General features: G+C 38.7%; 1 protein-coding gene and 2 pseudogenes across 1 annotated transcript; 2 read left to right on the top strand and 1 right to left on the bottom strand.

Moving 5' to 3' along the window:
* Window positions 1–2,251: 2,251 nt before the first annotated feature.
* Window positions 2,252–3,201, top strand: LOC147999916 (corepressor of RBPJ and splicing regulator pseudogene; annotated as a pseudogene).
* A 10,930-nt stretch (window positions 3,202–14,131) lies between these two features.
* Window positions 14,132–15,546, bottom strand: Eef1a1-ps6 (eukaryotic translation elongation factor 1 alpha 1, pseudogene 6; annotated as a pseudogene).
* Window positions 15,547–25,073: 9,527 nt separating this feature from the next.
* Or14p1 (olfactory receptor family 14 subfamily P member 1) lies at window positions 25,074–26,021 on the top strand. Its single transcript, NM_001000104.1, has one exon. It carries the CDS (start codon window positions 25,074–25,076, stop codon window positions 26,019–26,021), a length of 948 nt encoding a protein of 315 aa, NP_001000104.1.
* The last annotated feature ends 407 nt before the right edge of the window (window positions 26,022–26,428 follow it).

Genomic DNA, 26,428 nt, shown 5'->3' with positions numbered 1-26,428 from the left:
AAATAAATAAGCATGTCAGATGCAAAGGGGAGGGAGGACAGGGTGAAGAACCCTTGGAGGGGGGACAAGGAAGAGGGGCAACGTTTGGAATGTAATAAATAAAAAAAAATTTAAAAAGACTAAAGACCAAGGAAATGTTCTGTTTTAGGGAACCAAGAATAAAAGAAAGGTGGGTTTTTGTTGTGTTGTGTTTTGCTTTTTATTTTTAACATCCAAAGCCTGATTGCCTTCTCTGACTGTAAGAGACTAGCTAAGAAAGCAGTTTAGCCACTCGCCTATATTAGGTAGGTGTTTCCGACTTGTGTAGTTTACTGTTCACTCAACTGGAAAAGAGTAAATTCAAAATACAATTTGTCCCAGATCAAACTGTCCTGTGTAACAGCCTTTATTATCTGACATACCAGCTAACATAATAGAGCTGGGGCCAGGGTGTTGCCATCTGCCCCACCTTCTGAATTTCCCAACTGAACAGGAAATGCTTGCTTTTTGAGTCTGCAATCACTTGTGGTCACAATTTCTGACTTTTGCAGTCATGTATAGATTACAAAAGGCATTCTCAAGCTGCTTGCCAATTTCAGTAAATTCTGAAGAATAAAAATGTTTTATGAATGAGATTTTAAGCAGCTTCTAAGAACATTGCTGTTCATATAACATTTCACTAAGACCTGAAATGGATGTAGAAGCATCTTTCCTAACAAAGTGAGCCATCCCTTAAAATGAATTTTGAGTAGTTGAAAAATGGGGTGGAAATATTAAAAGATTTTTGAGATAGAGTCTCACCATGTATCTCTGGTTGGCCTGGGACTTATTTTGTAGACCAGTATGTATACAGCAGGTGATACATGGCATAAAAAATATCAAATCTGGATGGCTGGATGTTGTGGTGCAGATCTGTAGTCCTAGACGTCAAAACAACTGTGAACTGGAACCACTGTGGTGGTGGGACAAGGCATACCTTCCCTGCAGCAAAGACAGCTCCAAAAGCCAGGGATCAGGACAGACTGCCCAGTCTGCAGCCACAGGGCCAGACATAGACGTTCATTTGTTGATGTTGCTGTAGGATCTCTAATTCTTCCAACAGTATATTTGGCAAAATTGTGTCTTTTCCTGTGAATTATTTTTATACCTTTATCAATTGGCAGTTGGTCTTAACATATACAACCATAATTTCGGTACCTAGGAAGTAGAGACAATAGGATCACGAGTGTGAGGTTAGCCTGGGCTATAAAAGGATATCATATCTCAGAAAAACAAACTCATCCGTCATCATTAATTACCATCAACTATTACTGTTATGAACATTTTAAATAATTTTGGTAACAATGTGGTAAAACTAGTATCATTTTTGCATTATGGTCAGGAATTTGAAATTATGTAAATACTAAAAATTCAGATTCCTTTAAAAACTGAAAATTGAATAATCCTGAGACCTACCAGTTATACTTCTGATATATACCTAAAGTAATCAAAGGCAGACAACAGAAGATAAGTGTGTAAACTTATCTTCATAGCGGGACTATTCACAGTAGCCAAAAGGGGAGCAAACCTAGTGTCTACAAATGAAAAAATAGATAAAATATGATACATATTTTATTTTGTACATTTTATAGACTATTATGTTGCTTTACAAAGAAAATTCTGACACCTGCTTCAACTTTGATAGTCTTTCAAAGTACTAAAATACACAAAATAAACCAGTTTCAAAGTCTCAAATGCTATACAATTCTTCTATATGAAACTCCTAGAAAGGCAGAACACTTGAGGCCAGATGGCAGAGGAGGAAAAACAGGAAGCTGTTATTTATAGAAACAAAGTTTGGGTTTTTCAAAGATTTGCTTTTATCTTTTTATTATGTATGTATATAGTGTGGATGTATATACTATGTGTGTGTGCAGGTGCTCTTAAAGGCCTGAATAGGGTGTGTCATTCCCTGAAGCTGGACTTAGCAGGTTGTTGTGCCCTTACCAATATACTATCTCATAGCACAGATTTACCACAGATATTTGACTTACTCACTAATTGTAAAATATTTTCAAGACAAAAAGCTAACCAAATATAAAATAGTGAAAGCATTAACTGACAATAAAGTGAAAAATCACATATGCCTTAGAGGGAGAAACCAGTATTCATGGCTCAAGATCCTAGGAAAACAAGTTTCAAAAATGTGGACATCTTTTGTATATAAAGTTCATACCTGCCTCTGTTGTTTTCAGGGTTGTATGAAATAAATGCAATGTACAATGTGCAAAATAAATGAAGCAATTAAGTTGACTTCTCTGGCTCCGACTCCAAGATGGGGAAGTCATTCACCAATTTCATGTGTAAAAAGGACTTTCATCCTGCGTCGAAATCCAACATCAAGAAGGTATGGATGGTAGAACAGAAAATATCATATGTTAAAAAGATACAAGAAGGATTAATGCAACAGTACCTTAAAGAACAAGAGTCGTATGATAACAGATTGCTTATGAGAGATGAGCGTGTAAAGAACGGCCTGAATTTCATGTATGAGGCCCCGCCAGGAGTTAAAAAAGAAAACAAAGAGGAAGAAGAAACGGAAGGAGAGACAGAATACAAATTTGAATGGCAGGTGCTCCGAGGGAAAAAATATGCCAAAGATGACATGAACATCAGAGATCGGCCCTTTGGTATTCAGGTTCGAAATGTAAAGTGTATTAAATGTCACAGGTGGGGCCATGTGAATACAGATCGAGAGTGCCCCTTGTTTGGTCTTTCTGGGATCAATGCAAGTTCAGTTCCTGCTGATGGCTCAGGGCCCTCGATGCACCCCTCGGAGCTAATAGCGGAGAAACTGGGTTTGCGCTGAAGCAAAATGTACTGGGGAGAAACTTGACGCAAATGATCCATCGCAAGGGACGGTGAAGAAGACCCCGAGGTTGAGTTCTTAAAGTCGCTCACCACCTAACAAAAGCAGAAGCTTCTCGGGAAATTGGATAGACTTGAAAAGACAAAAAAGAAAAAGAAAAATGATAAGAAAAAGAAGTTACGGAAGAGCGAAAATAAATACAAAAAAAAAAAAAAAAAACGGGAAAAAAATCCTCCTCTCCCTCTTCTTCTTCCTCCTCGGAGACAGATGGCAGCAGTGAGAGTGATAACAAAGAAAAGAAAGAGAAAGAGAAGAGGAAGAAAAGGGAAGAAAACCAAATGTTCCGGAAATAAATCCGGTGACTGTAAAGAGTACAAGTCGGCCGCTGCAGAGAGCCCGTGGGGAGCACCCCACGAGTGAACCTGAGCCTCGGGACCACAGGTAAGACCAAATTTTCTGCTGCAAGAAAGCTGCCTGGTGAGCTTGGGACACAGGAAAGCAGAATTTCTCTAGGACCGGGCACGTTCTGTGTTTACCGGAAGTCCCACACCCGCGGATCCCGGCCCGCAGCAGCTCTCTGCTCCCAGACCCGGTGAGAGAGAGACCCAACCGCCTGGTCAGGTGGGCACTCCTGAGGCTGCAGAGCGGAAGAGACCACCAACTCTGCTCACCCCTGCCCACATCCCTGGCCCAAGAGGAAACTGTATAAGGCCTCTGGGCTCCCGTGGGGAAGGGCCCAGGAGCGGCAGGACCCCTGTGCCTGAGACACCACCGGAACCTGAAAGAAACAGACCGGATAAACAGTTCTCTGCACCCAAATCCCGTGGGAGGGAGAGCTAAACCTTCAGAGAGGCAGACAAGCCTGGGAAACCAGAAGTGACTGCTCCCTGCACACACATCTCGGACGCCAGAGGAAAAAGCCAAAGACCATCTGGAACCCTGGTGCACTGAAGTTCCCGGAAGGGGCGGCACAGGTCTTCCTGGTTGCTGCCGCTGCAGAGAGCCCGTGGGCAGCACCCCACGAGCGAACCTGAGCCTCGGGACCACAGGTAAGACCAAATTTTCTGCTGCAAGAAAGCTGCCTGGTGAACTCAAGACACAGGCCCACAGGAACAGCTGAAGACCTGTAGAGAGGAAAAACTACACGCCAGAAAGCAGAACACTCTGTCCCCATAACTGACTGAAAGAGAGGAAAACAGGTCTACAGCACTCCTGTCACACAGGCTTATAGGACAGTCTAGCCACTGTCAGAAATAGCAGAACAAAGTAACACTAGAGATAATCTGATGGCGAGAGGCAAGCGCAGGAACCCAAGCAACAGAAACCAAGACTACATGCCATCATCGGAGCCCAATTCTCCCACCAAAACAAACATGGAATATCCAAACACACCAGAAAAGCAAGATCTAGTTACAAAATCATATTTGATCATGATGCTGGAGGACTTCAAGAAAGACATGAACACACTTAGGGAAGCACAGGAAAACATTAATAAACAAGTAAAAGCCTACAGAGAGGAATCGCAAAAATCCCTGAAAGAATTCCAGGAAAACTAAATCAAACAGTTGAAGGAATTAAAAATGGAAATAGAAGCAATCAAGAAAGAACACATGGAAACAACCCTGGATATAGAAAACCAAAAGAAGAGACAAGGAGCTGTAGATACAAGCCTCACCAACAGAATTCAAGAGATGGAAGAGAGAATCTCAGGAGCAGAAGATTCCATAGAAATCATTGACTCAACTGTCAAAGATAATGTAAAGCGGAAAAAGCTACTGGTCCAAAACATACAGGAAATCCAGGACTCAATGAGAAGATCAAACCTAAGGATAATAGGTATAGAAGAGAGTGAAGACTCCCAGCTCAAAGGACCAGTAAATATCTTCAACAAAATCATAGAAGAAAACTTCCCTAACCTAAAAAAAGAGATACCCATAGACATACAAGAAGCCTACAGAACTCCAAATAGATTGGACCAGAAAAGAAACACCTCCCGTCACATAATTGTCAAAACACCAAACGCACAAAATAAAGAAAGAATATTAAAAGCAGTAAGGGAAAAAGGTCAAGTAACATATAAAGGGAGACCTATCAGAATCACACCAGACTTCTCGCCAGAAACTATGAAGGCCAGAAGATCCTGGACTGATGTCATACAGACCCTAAGAGAACACAAATGCCAGCCCAGGTTACTGTATCCAGCAAAACTCTCAATTAACATTGATGGAGAAACCAAGATATTCCATGACAAAACCAAATTTACACAATATCTTTCTACAAATCCAGCACTACAAAGGATAATAAATGGTAAAGCCCAACATAAGGAGGCAAGCTATACCCTAGAAGAAGCAAGAAACTAATCGTCTTGGCAACAAAACAAAGAGAATGAAAGCACACAAACATAACCTCACATCCAAATATGAATATAAAGGGAAGCAATAATCACTATTCCTTAATATCTCTCAATATCAATGGCCTCAACTCCCCAATAAAAAGACATAGATTAACAAACTGGATACGCAACGAGGACCCTGCATTCTGCTGCCTACAGGAAACACACCTCAGAGACAAAGACAGACACTACCTCAGAGTGAAAGGCTGGAAAACAACTTTCCAAGCAAATGGTCAGAAGAAGCAAGCTGGAGTAGCCATTCTAATATCAAATAAAATCAATTTCCAACTAAAAGTCATCAAAAAAGATAAGGAAGGACACTTCATATTCATCAAAGGAAAAATCCACCAAGATGAACTCTCAATCCTAAATATCTATGCCCCAAATACAAGGGCACCTACATACGTAAAAGAAACTTTACTAAAGCTCAAAACACACATTGCACCTCACACAATAATAGTGGGAGACTTCAACACCCCACTCTCATCAATGGACAGATCATGGAAACAGAAATTAAACAGTGATGTCGACAGACTAAGAGAAGTCATGAGCCAAATGGACTTAACGGATATTTATAGAACATTCTATCCTAAAGCAAAAGGATATACCTTCTTCTCAGCTCCTCATGGTACTTTCTCCAAAATTGACCATATAATTGGTCAAAAAACGGGCCTCAACAGGTACAGAAAGATAGAGATAATCCCATGCATGCTATCGGACCACCACGGCCTAAAACTGGTCTTCAATAACAATAAGGGAAGAATGCCCACATATACGTGGAAATTGAACAATGCTCTACTCAATGATAACCTGGTCAAGGAAGAAATAAAGAAAGAAATTAAAAACTTTTTAGAATTTAATGAAAATGAAGATACAACATACCCAAACTTATGGGACACAATGAAAGCTGTGCTAAGAGGAAAACTCATAGCGCTGAGTGCCTGCAGAAAGAAACAGGAAAGAGCATATGTCAGCAGCTTGACAGCACACCTAAAAGCTCTAGAACAAAAAGAAGCAAATACACCCAGGAAGAGTAGAAGGCAGGAAATAATCAAACTCAGAGCTGAAATCAACCAAGTAGAAACAAAAAGGACCATAGAAAGAATCAACAGAACCAAAAGTTGGTTCTTTGAGAAAATCAACAAGATAGATAAACCCTTAGCCAGACTAACGAGAGGACACAGAGAGTGCGTCCAAATTAACAAAATTAGAAATGAAAAGGGAGACATAACTACAGATTCAGAGGAAATTCAAAAAATCATCAGATCTTACTATAAAAACCTATATTCAACAAAATTTGAAAATCTTCAGGAAATGGACAATTTCCTAGACAGATACCAGGTATCGAAGTTAAATCAGGAACAGATAAACCAGTTAAACAACCCCATAACTCCTAAGGAAATAGAAGCAGTCATTAAAGGTCTTCCAACCAAAAAGAGCCCAGGTCCAGACGGGTTTAGTGCAGAATTCTATCAAACCTTCATAGAAGACCTCATACCAATATTATCCAAACTATTCCACAAAATTGAAACGGATGGAGCACTACCGAATTCCTTCTACGAAGCCACAATTACTCTTATACCTAAACCACACAAAGACACAACAAAGAAAGAGAACTTCAGACCAATTTCCCTTATGAATATCGACGCAAAAATACTCAATAAAATTCTGGCAAACCGAATTCAAGAGCACATCAAAACAATCATCCACCATGATCAAGTAGGCTTCATCCCAGGCATGCAGGGATGGTTTAATATACGGAAAACCATCAACGTGATCCATCATATAAACAAACTGAAAGAACAGAACCACATGATCATTTCATTAGATGCTGAGAAAGCATTTGACAAAATTCAACACCCCTTCATGATAAAAGTCCTGGAAAGAATAGGAATTCAAGGCCCATACCTAAACATAGTAAAAGCCATATACAGCAAACCAGTTGCTAACATTAAACTAAATGGAGAGAAACTTGAAGCAATCCCACTAAAATCAGGGACTAGACAAGGCTGCCCACTCTCTCCCTACTTATTCAATATAGTTCTTGAAGTTCTAGCCAGAGCAATCAGACAACAAAAGGAGATCAAGGGATACAGATCGGAAAAGAAGAAGTCAAAATATCACTATTTGCAGATGACATGATAGTATATTTAAGTGATCCCAAAAGTTCCACCAGAGAACTACTAAAGCTGATAAACAACTTCAGCAAAGTGGCTGGGTATAAAATTAACTCAAATAAATCAGTTGCCTTCCTCTATACAAAAGAGAAACAAGCCGAGAAAGAAATTAGGGAAACGACACCCTTCATAATAGACCCAAATAATATAAAGTACCTCGGTGTGACTTTAACCAAGCAAGTAAAAGATCTGTACAATAAGAACTTCAAGACACTGAGGAAAGAAATTGAAGAAGACCTCAGAAGATGGAAAGATCTCCCATGCTCATGGATTGGCAGGATTAATATAGTAAAAATGGCCATTTTACCAAAAGCAATCTACAGATTCAATGCAATCCCCATCAAAATACCAATCCAATTCTTCAAAGAGTTAGACAGAACAATTTGCAAATTCATCTGGAATAACAAAAAACCCAGGATAGCTAAAGCTATCCTCAACAATAAAAGGACTTCAGGGGGAATCACTATCCCTGAACTCAAGCAGTATTACAGAGCAATAGTGATAAAAACTGCATGGTATTGGTACAGAGACAGACAGATAGACCAATGGAATAGAATTGAAGACCCAGAAATGAACCCACACACCTATGGTCACTTGATTTTTGACAAAGGAGCCAAAACCATCCAATGGAAAAAAGATAGCATTTTCAGCAAATGGTGCTGGTTCAACTGGAGGTCAACATGTAGAAGAATGCAGATCGATCCATGCTTATCACCCTGTACAAAGCTTAAGTCCAAGTGGATCAAGGACCTCCACATCAAACCAGACACACTCAAACTAATAGAAGAAAAACTAGGGAAGCATCTGGAACACATGGGCACTGGAAAAAATTTCCTGAACAAAACACCAATGGCTTATGCTCTAAGATCAAGAATCGACAAATGGGATCTCATAAAACTGCAAAGCTTCTGTAAGGCAAAGGACACGGTGGTTAGGACAAAACGGCAACCAACAGATTGGGAAAAGATCTTTACCAATCCTACAACAGATAGAGGCCTTATATCCAAAATATACAAAGAACTCAAGAAGTTAGACCGCAGGGAAACAAATAACCCTATTAAAAAATGGGGTTCAGAGCTAAACAAAGAATTCACAGCTGAGGAATGCCGAATGGCTGAGAAACACCTAAAGAAATGTTCAACATCTTTAGTCATAAGGGAAATGCAAATCAAAACAACCCTGAGATTTCACCTCACACTAGTGAGAATGGCTAAGATCAAAAACTCAGGTGACAGCAGATGCTGGCGAGGATGTGGAGAAAGAGGAACACTCCTCCATTGTTGGTGGGATTGCAGACTGGTAAAACCATTCTGGAAATCAGTCTGGAGGTTCCTCAGAAAATTGGACATTGAACTGCCTGAGGATCCAGCTATACCTCTCTTGGGCATATACCCAAAAGATGCCTCAACATATAAAAGAGACACGTGCTCCACTATGTTCATCGCAGCCTTATTTATAATAGCCAGAAAATGGAAAGAACCGAGATGCCCTTCAACAGAGGAATGGATACAGAAAATGTGGTACATCTACACAATGGAATATTACTCAGCTATCAAAAACAACGAGTCTATGAAATTCGTAGGCAAATGGTTGGAACTGGAAAATATCATCCTGAGTGAGCTAACCCAATCACAGAAAGACATACATGGTATGCACTCATTGATAAGTGGCTATTAGCCCAAATGCTTGAATTACCCTAGATCCCTAGAACAAACGAAACTCAAGACGGATGATCAAAATGTGAATGCTTCACTCCTTCTTTAAATGAGGAAAAAGAATACCCTTGGCTGGGAAGGGAGAGGCAAAGATTAAAACAGAGACTGAAGGAACACCCATTCAGAGCCTGCCCCACAGGTGGCCCATACATATACAGCCTCCCAGTTGGACAAGATGGATGAAGCAAAGAAGTGCAGACCGACAGGAGCCGGATGTAGATTGCTCCTGAGAGACACAGCCAGAATACAGCAAATACAGAGGCGAATGCCAGCAGCAAACCACTGAGCTGAGAATAGGTCCCCCGTTGAAGGAATCAGAGAAAGAACTGGAAGAGCTTGAAGGGGCTCGAGACCCCAAAAGTACAACAATGTCAAGCAACCAGAGCTTCCAGGGACTAAGCCACTACCTAAAGACTATATATGGACTGACCCTGGACTCTGACCCCCTAGGTAGCAATGAATATCCTAGTAAGAGCACCAGTGGAAGGGGAAGCCCTGGGTCCTGCTAAGACTGAACCCCCAGTGAACTAGACTATGGGGGGAGGGTGGCAATGGGGGGAGGGTTGGGAGGGGAACACCCATAAGGAAGGGGAGGGGGGAGGGTGATGTTTGTCCGGAAACCGGGAAAGGGAATAACACTTGAAATGTATATAAGAAATACTCAAGTTAATAAAAAAAAAAAAAAAAAAAAAGAGTACATGTCTAAGAACGTGCTTTATGAAGAACTTTCTAGCAGCCATACTGACAGGGAAGAAGCCCAGGAAAAATCAAGGCTTCTAAAACAAGAGCGTTCTGGAGAGAATAGCACACGGGTCCATTCTGGTTCTGACCGGAAGTCCAGAAGCCACCAGCACAGTCCAGAGGACAAAGGGTCTGACAGAAACGCGGGAATCCGAAGCCGTAGCCGGGCTGAGAGCAGCAGGCGAAGCCTAAGCAGGAGCCCTTGCACTTTGTTTTGTTTGTCTTTGTTTAAATCTGTACCCCATTTTTTTACAAAGAACCTATGCATTTATTATGTGTATCTAACTATGTGTCAGACAGACATCTATATACACATGTAAATAAATTACATATTTACTAAATTACTCAAAAACATTTTACAATATTCAAGTAGACATATGTACACACATGCCTACATATATACACATATACAAGTGTGGCTGTTATATACCCATGGGTTAGGTGTCTATTTTGCACATCTGTCTTTATTAATGTATGTGGTGTGTGTGTGTGTCATGTGTGTGATGTGTATATATTTACTTTTGTGTGGAAACACATGTGAAAGTCAGAGGAAAAGATCATGTGTAGGTTCTCACCACTTACCTTGCCTGGGCAGGCTCTATTGCTACTACCACTGAGTAGTCAAGGCTACCTTGATCAGAAGCATACAAGACTTATCTTCTTTTCTCTTTCCACCTTACCATATGACCTGTGTTATCCAATCAACCATGCCCATGCTTATTTCATATGGATTAGTTTTTGATATGGTGGGTGTTTGTGGCCTGTACCCCATTTTTAATAGGGTTATTTGGCTGTCTGGTGTCTAACTTCTTGAGTTCTTTATATATTTTGGATATTAACCCTCTATCAGATGTAAGATTGGTAAAGATCTTTTCCCAATCTGTTGGTTGTCGTTTTGTCCTAACAACAGTGTCCTTTGCCTTACAGAAGCTTTGCAGTTTTTTTTTCTTTTTTTCGGAGCTGGGGACCAAACCCAGGGCCTTGCGGTTGCTAGGCAAGCGCTCTACCACTGAGCCAAATCCCCAACCCCTAGCTTTGCAGTTTTATGAGATCCCATTTGTCGATTCTTGATCTTAGAGCATAAGCCATTGGTGTTTTGTTCAGGAAATTTTCCCCAGTGCCCATGTGTTCGAGACTCTTCCCCACTTTTCTTCTATTAGTTTGAGTGTGTCTGGTTTTATGTGGAGATCCATGATCCACTTGGACTTGAGCCTTGTACAAGGTGATAAGAATGGATCGATCTGCATTCTTCTACATGTTGACCTCCAGTTGAATCAGCACTATTTGTTGAAGATGCTGTCTTTTGTCTACTGGATGATTTTAGCTCCTTTGCCAAAGATCAAGTGACCATAGGTGTGTGGGTTCATTTCTGGGTCTTCAGTTCTATTCCGCTGATCTATCTGCCTGTCTCTGTACCAATACCATACAGTTTTTATCACTATTGCTCTGTAATACTGCTTGAGGTCAGAACGGAAGTTCTTGGTCTCCCAGAAGTTCTTTTATTGTTGGGGATAGTTTTCACTATCCTGGGGTTTTTGTTTTTTGTTGTTGTTTTTTTTTTTTTGTTATTCCAAATGAATTTACAAATAATTACTGCTAATCTCTTAGCTCCATCTGAGTAGAATCAATTTTTTCAAGTAGTCCCTTTTATTCTGGACTTTAAAAAGCCAGAGTCACATGGCCAAAGCTTGCAAGTTCTGCTGCTTGCTGGAGGTAGAGCATGGTCCCTTTGTTCTCTTACATTATCACCAGCTTTCTGTTCTCCAACTCCTCGCTGCCTAGACAGAACAGTTCTGGCTGATATTTTGTTCTGATTGGTTCTAATGGAGCTTATGGTTGTGGAAATTTTTTAATTATAATTATTTTATTTGTTTACATTCCAGTTGTTCCCCCCCCCCATCCCCATCTCTTTTTCCACAATTCTTCATTCTATTTCTCCTCCCCATTTCCTCTGAAAGGGTGCCCTCCCCACCAGACCTCCCCCTTCTCCCGGGCCTCAAGTCTCTCTAGAATTAAGCACATCTTCTTCCACTGAGGCCAGATCAGGCAGTCCCCTGCTTGTATGTGCCAGGGACCTCAGACCAGCTAGTTTATACTCCTGGTTGGTGGCTCAGTCTCTGGAAGCTCCTTGAGACTGCTGGGCTTCATATAGGGTCACTCTCCCCTTCAGCTTCTTCAATTCTTCCCCTAATTCAACCATTTGGGGTCCAACATCAGTCCAGTGGTTGAGTGTAAGTATCTGCATTTGTCTCAGTCAGCTGCTGGTAGGGCCTCTCAGAGGACAGCCATGCCATGCTCCTGTCTGTAAGCACAGCATAGCATCAGTAATAGTGTCAGGCTTTGGAGCGCTCACTCATGAGATGGATCCCAAGTTAGGCAGGTCATTGGACTGCCTTTCTTTCAGTCTCTTCTCCATTTTTGCCTCTGTAGTTGTTGTAGACTGGAACTATTCTGGGTCAGAAATTTTGACTGTGGATTAGTAACCAATTCCCTCTACTTGATGCCCTGTCTATCTGCTGAAGGTAGGCTCTTGAGTTCCCTCCTCTCAGTGTTGGGCATTTTGGCTAAGGTCACCCCCATAGAGTCCTGACAGTCTCTCACCTCCCAGGTCCTTGGTACTTTCTAGAGGCGTTGCTTGTGCTCTGAACAGCTCTCCACCCAACCCTACCTGCCCTTGCAGGGTCAGGGGGAGTTGGTGCAGGATCAACCACACAGACTCTGGGAGCAGGTGAGAAATGCTGCAGCAAGCTCATCTGAGCACTGCTGTAAGCTCCTTTAATACCCTCCACCCACACCCCCATGGGTCCTAAGAAAGAATCTCTTCTAAGCAGCAGTTCCTGCTTGGCTGGCATTGTTTGCACTAGCAATCCTTGGTCTCTCAGGCAGATCTCAATTAGGTCCTTCTGCAGGAGATGCTTTTGCAACTGCACAGCCCTCAGCATTGACACAGAGGGAAGCCCTCCATTCCTGCTACATAGAGGGTCCCCTCACCTCCCATTACCTGAGAATGCAATTTCCATTCATTCTCCCCCATACCTGATCCTGTTCCCCTTTTCCCCTCCTCTCCCCACTTCCACCCAGGTCCTTCCCTCCCTCTGCCTCCTATGATTATTTTGTTCCCCTCTTAAGCATCCTCACTTGGGCCTTCCTTCTTGTTAAACTTCTTACGGTCTATGGGTTGTATCCTAGGTATTCTGTACTTTTTGGCTAATATTCACTTATCTGTGCATTCACAACATGCATGTCCTTTTGAGTCTGGGTTACCTCACTCAGAATGTTTTCTAGTTCCATCCATTTGCCTTCAAATTTCATGATGTCCTTGTTTTTAATAGCTGAATAGTACTCCATTGTTTAAATGAACCACATTTTCTCTATCCATTCTTCAGTTGAGGAACATCTGGGTTTTTTCCAGCTTCTGACTATTACAAATAAGGCTGCTATGAACATGGTGGAGCATGTATCCTTGTGGTACATGGGGCATCTTTTGGGTGTGTGCCCAAGAGTGGTATAGCTGGGTCTTCAGATAGAACAATTTCCGGCTTTCTAAGGAACCACCAGATTGATTTCCAGATTGCTTGTACCAGTTGACAATCCCACCAGCAATAGAGAAGTGTGCTGCCACTTGAGTTTTTGATCTTAGCCATTCTGATAGTGTGAAGTAGAATCTCAGGGTTGTTTTGATTTGCATTTCTGAAGACTAGGGACTTGTAACATTTCTTTAATTGCTTCTCAGCCATTCAAGAGTCTTCTGTTGTTAATTCTCTCTTTAGCTATGTACCCCATTTTAAATTGGGTTATTTGGTTTTGGGGGGGTTAACTTCTTGAGTTCTTTATATCTTTTGGATATTAGCCCTCTGTTGGGTGTAGGGTGACTGAATATTTTTCCCAACCTGTAGGGTGCTGATTTATCCCATTGATGGTGTCTTTTGCTTTCAGCTTTTCAGTTTCATGAGGTCCCATTTATCAATTTTTTCTCATTAAACTTGTTTTAATGGGTCTCAAAATTCTGTTGCAGATTTTTAGTCAAGTTGTTTCCATTAAAAAGTACTGATTTTGAAAACTAATAACTTAAAACTCACACACACACACACACACACACACACACACACACACACACACAAAGGTCCACAAAACATTCTTTCTTTCTGAAGGTTTTACGATGCATTGTTGTCATTAACCAGTCTCTTAATATTAAACTTAAATGGCCAACCAAGACAAACAGTTCTGAGACCGTTCTTCCACCACCGAGTAAGACTGGGATGGCAGGTGTTAGGGATAATATTCATTTAGCCTTCTAAGCTTTCTGGGCAGACTTGGTGACTTTGCCAGCTTCTGCAGCCTTCTTGTCCACAGCTTTGATGACACCCACAGCAACTGTCTGCCTCATGTCACAAACAGCAGAATGACCATGTGGAGGATGGTCAGAGAAGCTTGCCAGGGACCACATCAACAATGACAGCATCGCCAGACTTCAAAAATTTGGGGCCATCCTCCAGCTTCTTACCAGAAGGACGATCGACCTTTTCTTTAAGCTCGGCAAACTTGCATGCTATGTGGGCCGTGTGACAAGCCAGAACAGGAGCATGGAGCGTAGCCAGCATAATTTGGCCTGGATGGTTCAGGATAATCACCTGAGCATGAAGCCAGCTGCTTCCATTGGTGGGTCATTTTTGCTGTCACCAGCAACATTGCCACGTATAACATCTTTGACAGACTCGTTCTTTACGTTGAAGCCCACATTGTCCCCAGGCAGAGCTTCACTCAGAGCTTCATGGTGCATTTCCACAGACTTGACTTCAGTTGTTACACTGACTGGAGCAAAGGTAACCACCATGCCAGGTTTGAGGACACCAGTTTCCACTCCGCCCACAGGGACAGTGCCAATGCCCCCAATTTTATAAACATCCTGGAGGGGCAGTCGCAGAGGCTTGTCAGTTGGACGAGTTGGTGGCAGGATGCAGTCCAAAGCTTCCAGCAGTGTGGTGCCACTGGCACTGCCATCTTCGCGGGTGACTTTCCCTTCCTTGAACCAAGGCACATTAGCCTTTGGCTCCAGCATGTTGTCACCATTCCAACCAGAAATTGGCACAAATGCTACTGTGTCAGGGTTGTAGCCAATTTTCTTAATGTAGGTGCTGACTTCCTTAACGATTTCCTCGTATCTCTTCTGACTGTACGGAGGCTCGGTGGAATCCATTTTGTTGACACCAACAATTAGCTGTTTCAGACCCAGGGTGTAAGCTAGAAGAGCATGCCCAGGGGTCTGCCCTTCTTCGAGATACCAGCTTCAAATTCACCACCACCAGCAGCAACAATCAGGACGGCACAGTCAGCCTGAGATGTGCCTGTAATCGTGTTTTTGTTGAAGTCTCTGTGACCTGGGGCATCAATGATAGTCACATAGTATTTGCCGGTCTCAAATTTCCACAGGGAGATGTCAATAGCGAACCACGCACGCACTCAGCTTGCAGTTTGTCCAAGATCCAGGCATACTTGAAAGAACCTTTTCCCATCGCGGCAGCCTCCTTTTCAAACTTTTCCATGGTTCTTTTGTCGATTCCACCACTTTTGAAGATCAGGTGGGCGGTTGTGGTGGACTTGCCGGAATCCATGTGTCCAATTACAACGATGTTGATGTGAGTCTTTTCCTTTCCCATTTTGCTTTGAATTAGCGGTGGCTTTCACAACACCTGCGTTCTGGTGGCCCATTTCTCAATTCTTGATCTTAGAGCCTGAGCCACTGGAGTTCTGTTCAGGAAATTTCCCCCTGTGCCAATGAGTTCGATGCTCTTTCCCACTTTGACTTTTGTGAAATTCAGTGTATCTGATTTTATGTTGAGGTTCTTGATCCACTTGGACTTGAGCTTTGTGTAAGGTGATAAATACGGACCCCTTTTCATTCTTCTACATACAGACCACAAGTTAGACCAGCACCATTTATGAAAGATGCTTTCTTTTTTCCAATGTGTTTTTGGTTTCTTTATCAAAGATCAAGTGTCCATAGGCGTGTGGGTTTACCTCTGGGTCTTCGACTCCATTCCATTCATCAACCTGTGCGTCTCTGCACTGATACCATGTGGGTGTTTTGTTTTGTTTTGTTTTGTTTTGTTTTGTTTTATCACTATTGCTTTGTAGTACAGTTTAAGGTCAGGGATTGTAATTCCCCCAGATCTATTAATTGTTGACAATTGTATTGCCTATCCTGGGTTTTTTGTTTTTCCATTTGAAGTTGAAATTTTCTCTCTCCTTGTCTGTGAAGAGTTGTGTTGGGATTTTGAGGATTACATTGAATATGTATATTGCTTTTGGTAAGATGGCTATTTTCACCATGTTTATCCTACCAATCCATTGGGCATGGGAGAGCTTTCCATCTTCTGATATCTTCTTCAATTTCTCTTTTCAGTGATTTAAAGTTTTTGTTGTACAGATCTTTCACTTACTTGGTAATAGTTACACCAAGATATTTTATACTATTTGTGGCTATTGGGAAGGGTGTTTTTTCCTAAATTCTTTCTCAGCCTGTTTATCATTTGTATAAAGGATGACTACTTACTTGTTTGACTTAATTTTTTACCCCACCACATTGCTGAAGTTCTCTACCAGCTGTTGGGGTTCTCTGGTGGAATTTCGGGGGTCACTTATGTATATCATCATATCATCTGCAAATAGTGATAGTTTGACTTTTTCCTTTCCAATTTGTGTCCCCTTGATATCCTTTTGTTGTCTAATTGCTCTAGCTAGAAATTCAAGTACTATGTTGATTAAATAGGGAGAAAGTGGGCAGCCTTGTGTCTTTTAGTGGGATTGCCTCTAGTTTGTCTCCATTTAATTTGATGTTGGCTGTTCATTTGCTATATATTGGTTTTCTTTGTGTTTAGTTTTGTCCCATAAATTCCTCATCTCTCTAAGATTTTTAACATGAAGGGGTGTTGTATTTTGTCAGTGGCTTTTTCAGCATCTAATGAGATGATCGTGTGGTTTTTTTCCCTTGAGCTTGGTTTTATAAGATATTACCTTGTTGGATTTTCATATATTGTATCATCCCTGCATCTCTGGAATGAGCCTACTCGATTGTAGTGAATGATAGCTTTGCTGTGTTCTTGATTTTGGTTTGCAAGAATTTTATTGTATATTTTTACATTGATATTCATGAGCAAAATTGGTCTGAAGTTCTCTGTCTTTGTTGGGTCTTTGTGTGGCTTAAGTATCAGCATAACTGGCTTCATAGAATGAATCAGGTAGTGTTTCTCCTGTTTTATTTTATGGAATAAATTGAGAAATATTGGTATTAGGTCTTCTTTGAAGATCTGATAGATTTCTGTGTACTAAAACCACCTGGCCCTGTGCTTTTATTTGTTGGGAGGTTTTCAATGACTATTTCTATGTTCTTATGGTTTAAGGAACTCTTTAAATAGTTCAACAGATCTTGATTTAACTTTGGTACATGGTAACTGTCTAGATTTCACCCAGATCTTCCAGTTTTGTAGAGTATAGGCTTTGTAGTAGGTTCTGATGATTTTTTTAAATTTCCCCAGCCTCTGTTTTTATGTCTCCTTTTTACTTCTCATTTATTTTAAAAATTAGGATACATTTTCTGTGTTCTTCAGTTAGTTTGGCTAAGGGTTTATCTATCTTGTTGTTTTGTTGATTCTTTGTATTGTTTTCTTTGTTTCTAACTGTTTGATTTCAGCCCCGAGTTTTACTGTTTCCTGTCATCTACTCCTCTTGAGTGTATTCACTTCTTTCGGTTCTAGAGATTTCAGGTGTGCTGTTACGTTATTGATATTGTATCTCTCCAATCTCTTTATGAAGGCACTTCATAAATTTTCCTCTTAACATTACTTTCATTGTGTCCTATAAATTTGGGTATGCTGTGTCTTCATTTTCATTGAACTCTATGAAGTCTTTGATTTCCTTTTTTATTTCTTCCCTGATCAAGTTGTCATTGAGCAGGGAGTTGTTCAGGTTCCATGAGTGTGTGGGCTTTCTGTTGTTCTTGTTGTTATTGAAGTCTAATCTTAGTCTGTGGTGATTTGACAGAATGCATGGATTTACTTCTATCTTCTTGTATGTACTGAGCCTTGTTTTGTGTCCAATTATATGGTCAATTTTGGAAAAAGTACCAAGAGATGCTGAAAAGAAGTTATATTGTCTTGTTTTGTGGTGGAACGTTCTGTAGTTATCTGCTAAATCCACGTTTGTTAGTTTCACTGTCTCTGTTTAGTTTCTGTTTCAATGACCTGTCCATTAGTGAGAATGGGGTGTTGAAGTCTCCCACTATTATTGTATGAGGTTCAGTGTGTGTTCTAAGCTTTAGTGAAGTTTCTTTTACGAATGTAGGTATCCTTGTATTTAGGGCATAGATGTTCAGAACTGAGACTTTTTCTTGGTGGATTTTTCCTTTGATGAATATGAAATGTCCTTCCTCATCTTGTTTGATAAGTTTTGGTTGAATGTCTATTTTATTGAATAATAGAATGGCAAACTTTTTCCTGCCTTTTAGTCTGAGATAGTATCTGTCTTTGTCACTGATGTGTGTTTCCTGTATACAACAAAATGCTGGGTCCTGTTTAAGTATCCAGTCTGTGTTTTTTAATTGGGGAATTAAGTCCATTGATGCTAAGCGATATTAAAGACAGATGAGTGTTAGTTCCTGTTATTTTTGTTGCTGAAGGTGGTATTGTGTGTGTATGATTCTCTCCTTTTGGGTTTGTTGTGAAATATTTAATTTATTGTGTTTTCTTGGGTGCCGTTAACATCCTTTTTCTGGAGATTTCCTTCTGGGATCCTCTGTAGGGCTGTATTAGTAGAAAGAAATTGTTTAAACTTGGTTTTGTCATGGAATATCTTGGTTTCTCAGTCTATGATGGTTGAGAATTTTGCTGGGAATAGTATCTTGGACTGACATTTGTGTTCTCTTGGGGGTCTGAATGGCGTCTGTCCAGAATCTTGTGGCTTTTAGAGTCTCTGTTGAGAATTCTAGTATAATCCTGTTGGGTCTGCCTTCAGTAGGACAGTAGGCCAGGTGTACTGGGCACTGTCTGGTGTGTTGGGAGGCCAAGTAGAACTTTCAGTGTCACGCCATGGGAAAAGCCAGAGCATGAGTAGATTATAATGTCCTGGGTGAATAAGGCTCCACAAAAATCACAACAGTGTGTCTCTCCTACAACAATTATGTTTCTCCTTCAATCTATGATTTTCCCCAGGGGATGAAGTATAAACAGTTGAATATCATTCCCACCTCATTAAAAAAGGCAAGCCTTTTAGATAAGACAAAATTCACCTAAGTCCTTCCCAACACATTGACTGGTAGAAGAGCGCCTAAGGAAAAAAATTAAACCCTGCATTTTGAGTTATACCAGGTGAGTCTGATTTATGGGATTTCACGTATTTGTCAGAGAGCAGATTTACACAAAAATCTAAGTTTCCTTTGATGTGTTTGCATTAACTTAGATCAAATAAGAGTAATTAGTATTTTACCTGGAAAAACATCATTTCCTTATGCTAGAATCCTTCAAGACACCTACCTTCCTCCCAAACTTTGCCAGGATATGTGTGGAAACCACATTGGCAGAGCTCAAAACCTTTGTTTCTCATCATGATGTGTAATCCAGTTATCTCTAGGAATGAGTGTTCAGTTGGTAAGTTTCAAAACACAGTTATTTTCACTCTTGAATATGATCACAGAGCCACGTTTGATCACATTTAAAATGAAGAGTCATTAAATACACTTACCTACAAAAATTTTTTAAAAATGATAAACCATTACCTATCTTGCATACAGAATAGTAGAGATATCCGAGAACCAATACAGATAACTGATGCATCTTTTCCAATGCTCGTGGAGTGAAGGTGAATAATCTTAGGTTTTTAAATCTATTCTTAAAAGTCTGCTATGCCAGTGATGGCGGTACTAATCTGAAGTAATCTGGGGTTTAAATAAGACTGAGCAAATCATCTAAATCACTCAGTACAGTCTATTGTATCAACGTGAAATCCGATCAATTATTATGATCATTGAACAGTAAGTCTTTATTAAAAGAACAAGTTTCTTAGCAACCATAAAGCCCAAACTCTTCACTTAACAAAGAAAACTGGAGTAGAACATTTCATTCACACATTTTTACTCCATGTTGGTTATTTATTTATTCATTCATTAATATTTGGTTTTGGCAGTGCTGAGGATTGATCCCAGATTTATAAACTTATTAATCAAGTATTCTACTATGAGAGACAATTATATCTCATGCCTTGAGTTTTTAATGTGTATTTATGCTGTATAATAACTTTAAAATATAGGCCTCTGGGGGTTGAGGATTTAGCTCAGTGGTAGAGCGCTTGCCTAGCAAGCGCAAGGCCTGGGTTCGGTCCTCAGCTCTGAAAAAATATATATATAGGCCTCTGGAAGAAACAGTAGAAAAACAGATCCTTTAAGAAGAGGATTATTTGAGACACCAAACACGAGTTTTGAATTCCCCAAACAATATTTTCCAAAAAAAAAATGAGAAGACAATAAAGATGCACTGTAACTTCTTCAGGCTGCACAGGTTTGTTAATAACTCTTGTTTAATGCCCCTTTCCGTCCAAGTCCATTCACAGTCCTGCGTCTTCTGATCACGCTGCTCATTCAGCACCAAGAGCCAAAACGTTTTCTTCCCATGTCATTAACTTTTTCTGCTTCAAGCAGTATCTTTGAGAAAGGCCAACTTGATACAAACATCAGATAAAAATTGCCTTGATGGACTACATTTCGAATTGCAAAAGCCAGTTCCCAACCTTCACGTGTGCCATCCTTGAAATCTGGGATTCATGAAGGTTCTGCTGTAGCATCTGGAACTGGTGTTAATTCATCTCTTCCAAGCAACTGGGAAAGCTTGAGAAATGGGGCAAAGCTCATCCAAGATAGTCAGCAACATCATATTCTTTATTAAATAAGAAGTCTATGGTCATTATGATGGTTTTTAATTAGAGTGATCGCGCATTGTGTATATAAAATATTTCTTACATCTACATCTGCCTCATATACTAAACTCTCAGACACCCAGCAATACTTTTTCAATCAGACAGACGTGTGATCTTAAGCATATATTCAAGTTGCAGTTTGTTTTCAGGGCTGTCTCGGGTACTAAGGTGGCTGCACTCTTAGCTGTTGTAAGGGAAGGACCGTGAGAAACAGAAGATCTCAAATGCAGGGGTTTCTGATCACCAACATCAAAGACCTGAGGCAGTAGAGCTCCTCAGGACAGCTGACTGCCGAGGGGCCTTCTGTCCCTGCCCACTAATGAAACCCAGAGTTTCTGTTTCCTTACAGCACAACTGTGAGGAACTTTGTCCCCTGCCACATCTACAGTGCTCCGTGTTAGCTGTCTTGTTTATTACAAATCTAAAGTCCGGTATTCCCTGGCGTTGCCCGTTCTCTGAATCTCTACCGTCGTAGTCCAGATGTTCTCATGGCACATCAGTCTCAAGGTGGTTTAGAAAACTGCTAGGATTATCTAATCTTCTCACTAATGTGTAGGTTTTATTTGTTCTAACATTTATGCAAATATTTGATAATCATAAATTTTTGAGATGATATCACTTATTTTCTGAGTTAAAAATAAATATGTTCAGGGGCGGGTGGGTGGGGAGGGGAACACCCTATAGAAGAAGGGGAGGGGGAGGAGGAAGAGGAAACCAGGAAAGGGAATAACATTTGAAATGTAAATTAAAAAAATCCAATAAAAGAAAAAAATAAATATTTTCTAGTGTAGAATTTACTTGTTCTTTTATGAACATTAAAAATTCCTATTTAATAAACAGTTATAATTCCTATTTCTTTTTTATTTTGATTATTGTGGTTTGATTGAAACTAATTCACTGCACTTATATTATTATTTTGCACTATTGTCATTATTTTAACTTGAGTGAATATTTATTTAAAAATGAGTCTACTTAAAACATTCTCACTGCTAATTTGTTCAACAGTCTAGGTAGTATACATGCATCGTTTCTGTTGCTATTCTCATTTTTAAGAACTAGTATTAATTCTTTATAATTTTTATAGACTTTTATGAGTTAATGTAGCCTTTTTTAATGCATATTTAGAATTAAGACTAGGTAACTAAATTTTGACATATAAACTAATGTAATATAAAAATATGGAAAAAAACTACATGTAATAATGTTTTGCTTACAGAGATCACACAAAATCACCTCTGTTTATTTCCATATAATTTAGTTCAAATTATCTATGACTGTCTTAGATAAAAATCCTTAAATTTACTATCTCAGAATTTGCATGTAGTGATACTGATTCTTAATTTAATTAAAATCTGATTGTATGGTTTGAGGTTTTTAAAGTAATTTTTTATGGTTTGTTAATTTGTTCATAGTCATTAGCGATCCATATAAACACCAAAAGAAATAAATGTGTTGGTCTATATGCATAACTTGTAAACTTGTTTTATAATATTTTAAGCCTTCTAATACATTTATTTATTTTTTCTATCAATCACTGATAAAGAAAACTATGCATTTTCTAATTGTATTTGTAGATATATTTCTGACTCCAGGTTTGGGTGTTTTGTTTCAAATTTTGCTTCAACATTGAATTCGTTATTATAAACTTCAGATGCTTTTGAATTTAGGTATAAATTATTTTCTCTTTCTCTTTGTTTCCATGTTTTATGATATTTATGTTACATTATTATGGTTATATCAGTTTTCTGCTTACATCCATTTGTGCTATCTGTGATAGCACTTAATTAGGTATTTTATAAAGTTTAGTGATTTTAATCTTTTTGTTGAAGTGTATAATTACATTATTATTTGTGTCTATTTATTCATTTTATATTTAAATGTTTTATATTACCATAGTCATATGTAATCAAAGTACATAGTATTTTTGTAATATTTGTATTTAGTATGGAAATATTGGATAAGGCTAATCAGCGTATCCAGAAATGCCAGAACATATTTCTTCTGCCTGTTCAACTCTAGCTTTGTATACTTAGACCAAATCTTTCCATTCTTTCTAACTTTGAATCTCGAGTATTGTTATCTCTACTTTACCAATTGTCTTACAGTCTACATATTTCTAAAGATATACAGTATTTTTCCTTACGTATAGAGATTTTTAAATTTGATGCATGAATTTATACATGTGTATGGTAATGGAATTTTTACACAAACACCATAAAATCTTAAATCAGTATGACACAGGCATATATATCTCAATTGTTCATCAAAGGATAAATAGAAGGTTAAAATGTTAAAATGCAGTTTGTGCACCAATAAGTGTTATGCAGTGCATTTATTTTGATGTAAGTATTCATGTTTGAACTCATATCTAAAATTCTTCATTTGTTTTCTGTTTGAACAACGTGTCCTTTAATAGTCCCTATTCCCTATTCTATCTTTCTTTTTTTTAAGTATTCATATTTCATTATATCCACACATTTTCCTTACCAACTTCAATTTGATCTGATGATTTCATGATTTGCAATATAACTTTAACATATCACAGGCAATGTTCAATGACATGTAATTTTACATAATATAAAAACATATTTCATTATAGTAATATTCATTGATATTTTTTAAATTGTACATTTTGATTTTCTTATATATCAATCTAGAATAGTTTCAATAAGTTTTATAACAAAATTAGGTTTGTAAGGAAATGAAATAGCAAAGCAAAGAGTCTTTATATTTGCCCCAATATGTAGCATGCCTGTTGCCTTCATTTTTATGTATAACCTTTAATATTCCATTTTTAATCTTTCAATGTTTGAAGAATGTGATGTCTCTAGAATTAGAAAAGAATTGTCTTGATCTTTAAATTCCCAAAAATATTTTTATCATTAATCTTTACTTTTATTTTTCATCTTTTGGAATGCAAAAGATAAAAAATCTTTATTTTTGATTCCTAATTCAAAGTTTTTGTCCCAAGGGAGTGATGGTAGCAGGAGCTTGAGGAAGGAATTAGTTACATTGTATCTGCAGGCAGGAAGGATAAGGTGATGAATGTTGATATTCAGGTAACTTTCTTTTTACACAGTCGGGAACCTTTCCTCATCTTAGGGTGGGTCTTCACATTTCAATTAAGCAAATGTAGAAAACGCCTCACGGGTATGCTACTGAGTGAGCATGGGTGATCCTGCTGACAATCAGTAATGACTATCATAGCTCCTCATAAATATCGTCAACTTTTACTCATCTGAAGCAATGTTAAGATAGCCTTAACTTTAAGGAACTAATTGATGTACATAGATTCTAGATGAGGAATTTTCTTTATTGATTTATTGGGATAATGTATGATATATACATTATCCCACTACTCTCGTCATTATTTTCCATGATAATTAACAGGGTGCTTACAAGTAATGAACTCAATTTTTCTGGTTGATTTATTTATTTATACAATCCATCTTGTCATTATTGCCTTTGTATATCTACCTTCTTGTTTTTAATTATGGATCTTTTTAATTTTTTGATATGTAATTTTTTACTTTTACCAAATTTAAAAATTTATAAGCATTATTTGTTGAAAAACTGTGTTAGCATACCTAACATGCTGGGATAACAATTAAATGCACTTCTGTTGTTTTAGAAAAGTAATGACTTAATGATACATCCCTAGATGTGTATCATTTTTGTTTGGTCACGTTTTCCCTGGTACCCTCTCCCTGTTATTATCCCACATTTACATTTATCTTTTCCTCTGCTCACGTATGTTTTCTTGCATAGCTGTACTATAACACAGTAGAGAGAAATAAGGAAGGAAGTAGCTGAATTTTTCCACATGCCCTCTCATCTTACAAAACATTCTTCTGGGGAGTAAAGCAGATTTGTAAGTATAATTGATATCAAACTTTTTATTGCTAAAAATTCTATTACTTTAAATATTTTATTAAAGTCAATAAATTCCTTTTTTATAACCTAATTGGGTTATTTATTTCTATTTACTATATAAAGTTCACGATATCATTTGATAACATCATCACACATTTGGTAACTGTTTTTAATACCTTTTTATAAAACTTACTGTACATTATAACTTTCCAGTTTGCAAGATGTCATTCACCCTATGATATCACATTGCAAAAACATCAGTGTGAATTGAATAAAACAAATCAATAATTACTTAAAATTTGAGAAACTCACAAAATTAGAAGAGGGAGATGTATGTAAGTGAAGCAGTAAGAGTTTCCCTTGTATCTCCCCAGACAAGAACCACAATGGCTGACACAGTAGCCAACACAACAGAATACATGGAATTCTTGCTCATGGGATACCCAGATGAACAGGTGCTGCAGACATTGTGTGCCACACTTTTCTTCTTGCTCTACCTGGCAGCACTAGTGGGGAACCTCCTCATTATCACTGTTACTACTGTAGACAAGCATCTCCAGTCCCCTCTGTATTTCTTTCTGAAGAATTTGTCCCTGATTGACATCTGTTATATTTCTGTCACTGTTCCCAAATCCATCATGAACTCTGCGACTAACACCCATTCCATCACCTTCCTGGGATGTGTTTTACAAGTTTTCTGTGTTATATTTTTGGCAGGCAGTGAATTCGCCCTGCTCTTAGTGATGTCCTATGACCGCTATGCTGCCATTTGCTTCCCTCTGCACTATGAGGCCATAATGAGTAAGGATGCCTGTGTTCAGATGGTGGCAGCAGCATGGCTCAGCGGGTGTGTCTATGGGTCTGTCCATGCCACAGGAACATTCTCTGTCCGTTTTTGTGGTCCAAATGTAGTGTATCAATTCTTCTGTGATATCCCATCACTTCTTAGACTTGCTTGTTTTGGAGACGAAATTCTAGAATATGTGTTTATTATTACTAGCTGTTGTTTCGCCTTCGTGTGTTTTATATTGATGGTTATTTCCTATGTTCACATTTTCACTATTATCCTAAGAATCCCTTCTACACAAGGAAGGTTTAAAACCTTCTCTACCTGTGTACCCCATCTTACTGTAGTGACCTTATTTCTCTCTTCTGGATTTGTTGCATATTTAGGCTCAACAGCAAAATCCCCATCATCACTGAACGTCTTTATGTCAGTGTTCTACTCTCTGTTACCCCCCAGCCTGAATCCTGTGATTTATAGCTTTAGAAATTCAGATGTAAAAGTAGCCCTACACAACATTTTTGGTGAAAAAATGATCACATACCTCTAAATCTTGAAAATATTATGTACTATTAAACAAACTATATAAAACTATCTGTTCATTCAAACCTGTTAATAAAATTATTTGCTATATGCTATAGTATCTTGCTCTAACAAAAAAAACAGATTCACTTTATAATGTGATGTGGGACTGAATATTAGAGGATTTTAAATTATAAATTCAGTGGAAATCTTCCAAATATTATGTCTAATATCAATATTAGACATAATATTATTAAAATAATATTAGAATAATATTTTTCATTTCATAGCCATATATTTACCAACACTACTCTCATTACATTTGGATTTCTTTTTTGGCACTGTATCTCAAATATAAATATTTCATGATAGGTTCCTTTAGCCATTTTCCTAATTTCATCATTGTGACAGTTAAAAGTTCCTAGAGTGAAGAAG

Source organism: Rattus norvegicus, chromosome 17 (assembly GCF_021556685.1).
Source record: "Rattus norvegicus strain SHRSP/BbbUtx chromosome 17, alternate assembly SHRSP_T2T, whole genome shotgun sequence".
Taxonomy (NCBI): Eukaryota; Metazoa; Chordata; class Mammalia; order Rodentia; family Muridae; genus Rattus; species Rattus norvegicus.
The sequence above is the reverse complement of the archived record's forward strand: the minus strand, read 5'-3'. Positions and strand labels throughout refer to the sequence as shown.

What these genes read in the sequence shown, in the direction of transcription:
- Or14p1 (NM_001000104.1), top strand. Translation starts at nt 25,074, where the DNA reads ATGGCTGACACAGTAGCCAACACAACAGAATACATGGAATTCTTGCTC.